Source organism: Propithecus coquereli, unplaced genomic scaffold (assembly GCF_000956105.1).
Source record: "Propithecus coquereli isolate 6110/MARCELLA unplaced genomic scaffold, Pcoq_1.0 Scaffold42, whole genome shotgun sequence".
In the NCBI taxonomy this organism is placed as follows: domain Eukaryota; kingdom Metazoa; phylum Chordata; class Mammalia; order Primates; family Indriidae; genus Propithecus; species Propithecus coquereli.
In genome coordinates this window covers 1,492,011-1,500,727 of record NW_012149952.1, presented here as the reverse complement: position 1 = coordinate 1,500,727, position 8,717 = coordinate 1,492,011, and the positions used below count along the sequence as shown (strand labels likewise).

General features: G+C 43.1%; 1 protein-coding gene across 1 annotated transcript; it reads right to left on the bottom strand.

Moving 5' to 3' along the window:
• Nucleotides 1-523: 523 nt before the first annotated feature.
• Nucleotides 524-7,475, bottom strand: ZNF233 (zinc finger protein 233). The gene is made up of 4 exons (XM_012653231.1): nucleotides 7,461-7,475; nucleotides 6,934-7,060; nucleotides 6,301-6,396; nucleotides 524-2,400 (listed from the first exon to the last, which is right to left on the bottom strand). Exons 1-4 carry the CDS (start codon nucleotides 7,473-7,475, stop codon nucleotides 524-526), a joined length of 2,115 nt encoding a protein of 704 aa, XP_012508685.1.
• Between the last annotated feature and the right edge of the window lie 1,242 nt (nucleotides 7,476-8,717).

The window sequence follows — 8,717 nt, the reverse complement described above, 5'->3', positions numbered from 1 at the left end:
ATATCTGTCCTATCTATGATAGGTTTTTCCTATCGAGTTAAGCAATTCCAGAGCACCTACGATTCGTTAGGCAAACTCATTAAAATTTGCAAATATCTGTCCTATCTATGATAGGTTTTTCCTATCGAGTTAAGCAATTCCAGAGCACCTACGATTCGTTAGGCACTGGTTCAAGGCCATGATCATACAGCAGTAAACAAAGTTTCTGCCTCCGGGGAAGTTACATTCTAGCAGAAATGGATTTTGTCACGCCCATCATTATACTTTTGCTCAGGTCCCAACCTTACTTATCATTTTTTAAGGCCTCTTTCCTGTGTAGCCTCTATTGAACATGAAGGTTCTGATTAAAACTCTCGTACCATTCTTACAGGGATTCTCTGTTGTGTGTTTTCTTGACAACTGTGACATTTTGGGCTCTGCTTGAAGCACTGGTCATATTCATACAAAAAACAGGTCTACTCCAACAGAATTCAGATGACTGTAAAAAACTCAGCTCACTAACGAATTCTTAAAACATGACATGTTATAAATATTCTCTGCCATGTGGATTTTCTGAGGAAAATGAGAAGTCTAAGTCTTGAAGGACACCTTGACCACATTCATCATGCACATTGGATTTATCACCATTATGGACTCTCTGATGAACCTGAAGACATGAACTCTTACTAAAGCCCTTACCACACGAGTAACATTTGTACGGTTTCTCTCCAGTATGGACTCTCCGATGGGCTTGAAGATGTGACGTCTGACTGAAGCTCTTACCACACACGTCACATTTATAAGGCTTCTCTCCTGTATGGATCCTCTGATGAACATGAAGATATGAGTTCCAGATGAAGCCTTTCCCACATTCTTCACATTTGTATGGTTTCTCTCCTGTGTGGACTCTCTGATGGGCTTGAAGATGGGAACTCCAACTGAAGCCCTTCCCACACACATCACATCTGTAGGGTTTCTCTCCAGTGTGGACTCGCTGATGGTCTTGAAGATGTGAGCTCTGACTGAAGCCCTTCCCACACGTCTCACACTTGTAAGGCTTCTCTCCTGTGTGAACTCTCTGATGGGCCTGAAGATGAGAGATCTGACTGAAGTCCTTCCCACATGTGGTGCATCTGTAGGGTTTTTCTCCTGTATGGACTCTCTGATGGGCTTGAAGATGGGAATTACGGCTAAAGTTCTTATCACACACATCACATTTGTAGGGTTTCTCTCCAGTGTGGATTCTCTGATGGGCTTGAAGATTTGAGGCCTTACTGAAGCCCTTACCACATGCCTCGCATTTATATGGTTTCTCTCCAGTGTGAACTCTCTGAGGAACACCAGAAGTTTGATTAAATGTCCTGTCAGGTGCCTCCCAGTTGTATGTTTTGTTTCTAGGGTGGGCTCTCTGATGGGCTTGAAGTTGTGATGTCTGACTGAAGCCTTTATTGTACATATCGCATTGACAGCCTTTCTCTTCAGTGTTGTCTACACAGTGAATGTTAAGATCTAAGCTATGACAGAAGCCCTTCCCACATCCGTCACATGTATACAGCTTCTCTCCCGGGTGAATAAGCTCATGAGTGGGAAGAGGGGAGTTCTTATTTAAGCTTTGAGTAGATACCTGACATCTGTAGGGTTTCTCTGCCGTGTGGACTCTCTGAGGAGTTTGCAGATGTGAGCTCTGACTGAAGCCCTCACCACGCTCACCATTCCTACAGCATTTCTGTCCCGTGTGACTACTCTGATGCATGGGAAGCACCGACCTATAACCTATGCCTTTCCCACACTCAATATATATAAGGGGCTTCTCGCCTAAGTGCAACTGATGATGAAGTTCAAGATTAGAGCCAACGCTGAAGCCTTTTCCATTCTCATCAGACGTTCGCTCTCCTGATTGGATCATACTACACTGGGATGATTTCTTCATGAAGTCTTTTCCACAATCATTGTGGCTGAAAACTTCCTCTCTTTTGTGTCCTCCCTTATTGTCATGGTGGTGAGCAATCCTCCTCCTGACATGATGATCGCATTTATAGAGTTTGTTTTTCACATCAATTTGCTGACACCCATTCTGATAATTCTGTGATTCTCTCAGATACACTTTCCTCCAGAAATCCCAGGTAGTCCTAATTGGAAACTCTTGATTTTTGATACTATTGGAACTTTCCCTTCTAAGCTTTATTACATAGTTCTCCTCTTCAGAGACCTGAATAGATTCTCCTGCCCATACCCAACAGGGGAGATCTCCTTGTTTTAGCAACTTGAACCTCTTGCCTTGAAGATTTATTATGGAGTCTTGATTTCTGGTTGATTTACTTGTAAATTGTTCCAATATTTGCCAGCACATAACGTCTTCATGTAAAAGGTATCTTAATCCTACTTCTTGAAGAGTCTCTATCTCATTTTGATTCCTGTGTCCTGGAAAGATATAGAGAATTCAGCGATAAAAATGAGGGCAAGTGAATGTTTGTTTACAGATAAAAAACATTTCACAGGTTGACCACATCGGAGCCTTTATTCAACCAATGGAGAGTTCAGTTTAACTTTATCATTGTTTTTTTTTCCCCTGTGGCTCCTAATCATGAAGTGTTAATGAGACTCATTTAGAGCTATACCAAGATCTATGTATGTGGTTAAATGCACAGGATGCAGAGCAGCAAAAAGATGTCCTAGAAAGATTTTACAGGGGATTTACCTCCTTGTCCATAAGAATAATCACTTAAGGCTAGGTGCGATGGCTCATGCCCGTAATCCTGGCACTTTGGGAGGCCAAGATGGGAGGATTGTTTGAGGCCAGGTGTTTGAGACCAGCCTGAGCAACATAGCAAGACTTGGTCTCTACAAAAAATAAAAAACTAGCTGGGCATGGTGGAATGGGCCTGTAGTCCCAGCTACTTGGGAGGATGAGCCAGAAGGATGGCTTGAGCCCGGGAATTTGAGGATGCAGTGAGCTATGGTGATGTCACTGCATTCTACACCAGTCAGCAGAGCAAGATTTTATCTCAAAACAAAAGAATAATCACTTTAAAATCTTCTTGTTTTCTGCAGCACATGTATAGGATCTACAAAATCCTGACTATTTGCAAGCCACAAAATCATGGTTGCACTGTACAACCTGCACACCTGTACGTGGTGAGCGAGCCTAAAGCAGCTAGAAAAGACTGAATCTCTCTAGTGTCTACAGGTAGATTATCACGTGATGCCAAGGGTTTCCAAGGAGAGAGAGGGGAGATTTCCTCAGCAAGAGTGAAGAGAATATATTTGCGAAGGAAAGTATCTCCTCTGTCCTGATAATGAACCCATGAGATGGTATCTTTATGTCCTTAATTTAGCCATTAAATATGTACATTAAACAAGTTAGACTGGAGAGAATTCTCCCTCACTTCAATGAGGTCCTAGTATATAATACTGAATTGGCGAACCTTATAATCAGAAAAAACTGGAAAACATATTCCAATAGCTGACACATCCTATGGGAGTAAAAGTGTTGATCATTGTTGTCACTTCACTTGGCTGAATTTTCTGATAAATCTGAATGGCTAATATTGCCTTTTAGGCTTCGTAGATAGGTACCTACATGTACCAAAAGGTGCTGTGGTAGCCAGCATACAAGATGGCGCCAGTGATCACTGCCTCCTGGGATCCATGCCCTTTTGAAGTCCCTTCCCACACTGCATCAGGATGGTATGTCACTTCCAAGGATAGGTTGTAAAAGACATCGTGGCTTCTGTCTTCCACACTCTTGGATTCCTTGTTCTGGAGGAAAGCAGCTGCCATGTTTTGAGGTTACTCTGGTAGCCCCAGGGACAGGCACACTTGGCAAGAAACTGAGGCCTTGTGCCAACGACCTTGCAAATGAGCCCATCCTGAAAGCGGATCCTTCAGTCCCAGCTGAGCCTTCAAAGGACTGCAGCTCCGGTGGACTCCTTGACAATGACTTTTTGAGATCCTGAGTCAGAATCCCCCAGCGAAGCTGCTCCCAGATTCCTAGCCCACACAAACTATAAATACATGCTCACTGTTCTAAGCCATTACATTTAAGAGTAATTTGTAAATCAGTAATGGATAACTAACATAGGTGTCATAAAAATGATAATCAGGCGAAACATTCATCGGCAGAGTAATTATGTTCTGAAATAGTCCTTTAATAACACTAGTTTAACCTCCACCCACCTGTGAGCTATCTCCCGGAGAGGTAAAGAGAATGAGATCTGCTCAGGACCATTCTCTTTTGTTTTTTTTTTTCAACCTTAAGGGAGAAGCAGCCCTTTAGTTTGTACTTCTTTGCAGTAAAAATAGACCTCAAGAATATTTTGTATAGATGAAACGGGGCACCTAAATGGACAGAGAGAATACAAAACCCTAGAACATTCTGATGTTTGCTGCAAATACTCCAGATGAGGGAAGTGAGGGTAGAACACGCTGTCAGATTTGTTCAGTTTTCTGAGGGGTAGGAGTTAAACAGGGACCTCCATTCTTCAAAACTCATCAAACTGCACACTTAAGATGTGCATATGTAAATTCTACCTCGATTAAAAAAAACTGTAGTAATCCTAGCACTCTGGGAGGCTGAGGCGGGCGGATCGTTTGAGCTCAGGAGTTTGAGACCAGCCTGAGCAAGAGCAAGACCCCATCTCTACTAAAAAAAAAAAAAAGAAAGAAAGAAATTAGCTGGACAAATAAAAATGTACAGAAAAAAGAAAATTAGCCAGGCATGGTGGCGTATGCTTGTAGTCCCAGCTACTCGGGAGGCTGAGGCAGGAGGATTGCTTGAGCCCAGGAGTTTGAGGTTGCTGTGAGCTAGGCTGATGCCACAGCACTCTAGCCCGGGCAACACAGACTCTGTCTCCAAAAAAAAAAAAAAAAAAAAAAAAAACTTTAAAAAATATAAGAAGATATTTTACATTTCAAAAATTTAGGGCAATATACAAGTATATTTATTATTTGTGCACTTTTCTGTAAACAATTCAATAAAAATTGGTCCACAATTAAAAAATAAAAGATTTGCTCAAGGAGGCAGAGCAGTTGGGAACCTACCTATTAAGAAACAAAAGAGACAATGGCAATAACTGGGATCATAATTCCCAGGTTAGGTTTGTTTTAAAAACTGAGGGAGTCAGTCGAGCGAAAGCAGCATCCAGCGTTCCTGACTGCATTCCACCTTCACGCAGCACCAACACACAAGAAAAGAAATGAAAAAGACTGGAAATATTTTACCCCCAATTACTCACAAAATCCAGGGCGTAATCTATCAGATTGGCAGATAGATTCTCCCGGGTTTTTTTGTTTGCTTTTTTTTGTTCATTTGATTTAGTTTTGGTTTTTGGTGCTTACATCCAGTAGGGATGACTATAATTAGCACATTTTAGGGTGGGTGTATCTGAGGAATATACAGATTAAAGATAAATGAAGGAAGGAGTGCAGAAAAGCAGGGAATGAAAGAAGGAAGAGAAGGGCCTAGAAGGAGAGTAGTGAAAGTCGAGCAAGGAGGATGCCCCTGGCTATATGGATGCCACAGGTTAGGGAAAGCTGTGAGGCAGCCTTTTCACTACTGTTCAAATGTGACCAACTACCCATTCATCCGTTCACTCATTCATTCAACAAACACTGAATGAACATGTCCTATGTGTCTATGAGCCCCTGCTCTCAAGAAGTTACCTTCTCATGGGGGGAGAAAGACCATAAACGAGTAAACAAAATATAATACACGAATCTGTCAGCTGGTGATTAATGATGAGTCACAAAATCAGGTTGAGTAAGCGGATGGGTATTTTCAACGGGGTGGTCAGAACAGGCTTCCGCGAGGAGAGGACACCCGAGCAGACACGAATGAAGTAGGCAGGGAGCCAGGAGGATGTACAGGGCAAGAACACCCCAAGCAGACAGAAGAGCAAGAGACAGGACTGCGGGTGGCAAGAAGCACACTCGGCAGGTCTGGGAAACAGAGAGCAGGCCCGTGTTGCTGGAAGGGACTGCGGGAAGCGCAAAGGAGAGGAAATGAACTCAGAGAGGGAGTGGGTGGCCAGGTAACACAGGATCCTGAAGGCTCCATGGGAACTTTGGATTTAACGAGTGAGATGGAAAGTCATGGGAGGGTTTCAAGCCAAGGAGTGACACGATCTGACTTACAGGATCTGGCTGCTGCGGGGACAGTGGGCTGGAGGCAGACAGAGCAGAGCAGGGAGGCAGTGAGCAAGCTGCGGCGCTATGGCAGAGCGAGGAATTCTAGGGGATGGGGCCAGCCTGGCAGGCAAGGAGGTGGCATAAAGTGAGGACCGGGCTGTCCCCCGCACACACTCGAAGCCGCGTGGTTCTCACCTGAGCACCCATCTCCTTGGGTTTCTGCCTCCGTCACCCAAAGCTTCTCTTCTCTCCCTAACTGTAACGGCGTATCTAGTTTGAAGGGCTGGCAGCCTGCAAAAAAGAAAGGCATATGTATAAAGAGAACACGTGACAGGCCGAAATTTTCATCCCAGTACTATCATCTTCGAGTGCTACCAGTAGTATTTTTCACAATTCTGATCATGAACTATTGTCTAAATACATTTTAAGTTGTGATCGGTACACAAATACATAAATAGAAATCACCGAACCAAGTGATCAGGTGACCTGATCCCAACGATGATCTACTTTTACTGCATCTCCTTTCCTGTTTTACTCACTGTTTTTGTTTCACTGTATATAGTTCCTGGCAAGGAGTTACGATATTTCTACCCCATTTCATTCAAAACACTAATGATGTAACTCATCAACCGATTTGAAAACCCACCAAGGTGTCGCGACTGTAATTTGAGGAAAAGAGACAAGGTGTAGGCAAGGTGTCCCACAGGAATCAGGAAATGCAGACCCTCAAATTCAGGGAAGCATTTCAAGACCCCCAAAGTGTCAACTAATTGCAACTAAGACACTCCTGAGGGCTGACGTTCAGTTACGGGAGCTGCCTGTCCTCACCCACTGACAGCAGGTTCCTGAAGTTCTCCAGTGTCACATCTCGGTACAGCCTCCTCTGGGCAGAGTCCAGCAGCCCCAGCTCCTCCTCCGTGAAGACCACAGCCACATCCTTGAACGTCACGGCCTCCTACAACTCAAGCGCGTGTACCTCAATTTATGACCAACATCCAGCGGGACAGGCGCGGCATAGGGCAGGTGGAAAGGACAGGTAGGAAGACGTTCTGGACTCCGAGGGCCCTAAGTCAACTTTAAGTAGTTTCCTCCCCTTCTCCATCCACGCGCACATTCCATACAGTGATTTTCCACAGTCACGCCAAAAGTACATGCAACTAAAAAGTCACCCCTGTATATACAACTTGGTGCCATTTGTTAGTATTCCAACAGTAAATGCCCTAAAACTGTGATTCGTGAATCATGGGGTACATACGTTTTATAATTTCAGTGAGACTACCAAATTGTCCTAGAAATGTTGGGGTCAATTTAGTTCCAACAGGATCTGATAGTTTTTGTCTTCCTTTCTCACCCACCTTCACTAAGCCCATGTGCTCTAATTTTGTTACAATTTGAGAAACCAACAGGCCCTCAGTCACCTTTCCTGGGGAGTTATGCAATCGGTCCTCCGTGCTCTCAAGGTACGTGCCACCTATCTAAGACACGACCTGTGACAGTACTCTGTGTCCAAGTGCACAGGTTTTCACGCCAGAATATGATGGTCCCCCTTTATCCGCTGTTTAGTTTTCCACAATTTCAATAACCCACTATCAACTGCAGTCTGAAAACATCGAATGGAAAATTCTAGAAATAAACAATTCATAAATTTTAAATTGTGTACTAGTCTAAATATTGTGATGAAATCTCACGCTGTCCTGCTCCATCCACCCAGGACGTGAATCATTCCTTTGTCCAGCATATCCACACTGTATCTGCTAGTCACTCAGCAGCTGTCTTGGCTATCAGATCGAAAAAAAGCATAGTGTATGTAGGGTTTGGTACTACCCACGATTTCAGGCATCCACTGGGGCAGGGGGGTGGGGTATTAAAACATATCCCCCATGGATAAGAGGAGACTGTTGTACCCCAGTTTAAATCCCAAAACTCTGCCCCTTACTGTGTAACCTTATATAGACAAATGCCTGAATCTCAATTTCCTCAAATGAATAATGATACCCACCATCAGAAGACCCTTATACAGATAAATGACTGAGTACATCCTTAGAACTGTGCTGTCTAACTTAGCAGCCACTAGTCACATGTGGCTATGTAAATTTAAATTAATTAAAAATTAAATACAAGTTTAAAATTTAGTCCTTTGGTCGCATTGGCCACATTTCAAGTGCTCAAGAGCCACATGTGGGTAGTGGCTTCCATACTGGACGTTGCAATATTGGAAATTGTATTGAAATGGCACTGCAGGAAGTTCTACTGGACAGCTCTGTCATAAAACATATATGCCTGGCACATAGTAGGTCCTCAATAAATTTTAGTTTTTATTAATATAATTACATATTTCACCATATTTAATAGTTTGTGCAATATATGAACTATACGTGATCTAGAACGCACAATTAGGTTAGATGTTTTATTATTACACGCAACGCTACAGGAAACATCCTGTCACATCAATCTTAGCCCATTTCCCCAATTCCATTTCCTGGAATTTATCCTAAGGAAAAAATATCAATGTCAAAGAACACAGACCTTTGGAATTTTGCAAGTATAATGGCATATTTTCCTCCCAAATGATTCCTATCTTTATTTCAAGCAACTCTTAAGTGTTACCTGAA

What these genes read in the sequence shown, in the direction of transcription:
- ZNF233 (XM_012653231.1), bottom strand. An exon ending in CAGGAACCTGCTGTCAGTGG is followed by an intron (nt 6,397 to 6,933) that starts GTGAGGACAGGC and finishes TCTTTTTTGCAG; the next exon opens with GCTGCCAGCCCTTCAAACTA. An exon ending in CCAAGGAGATGGGTGCTCAG is followed by an intron (nt 2,401 to 6,300) that starts GTGAGAACCACG and finishes ATATCTTTCCAG; the next exon opens with GACACAGGAATCAAAATGAG.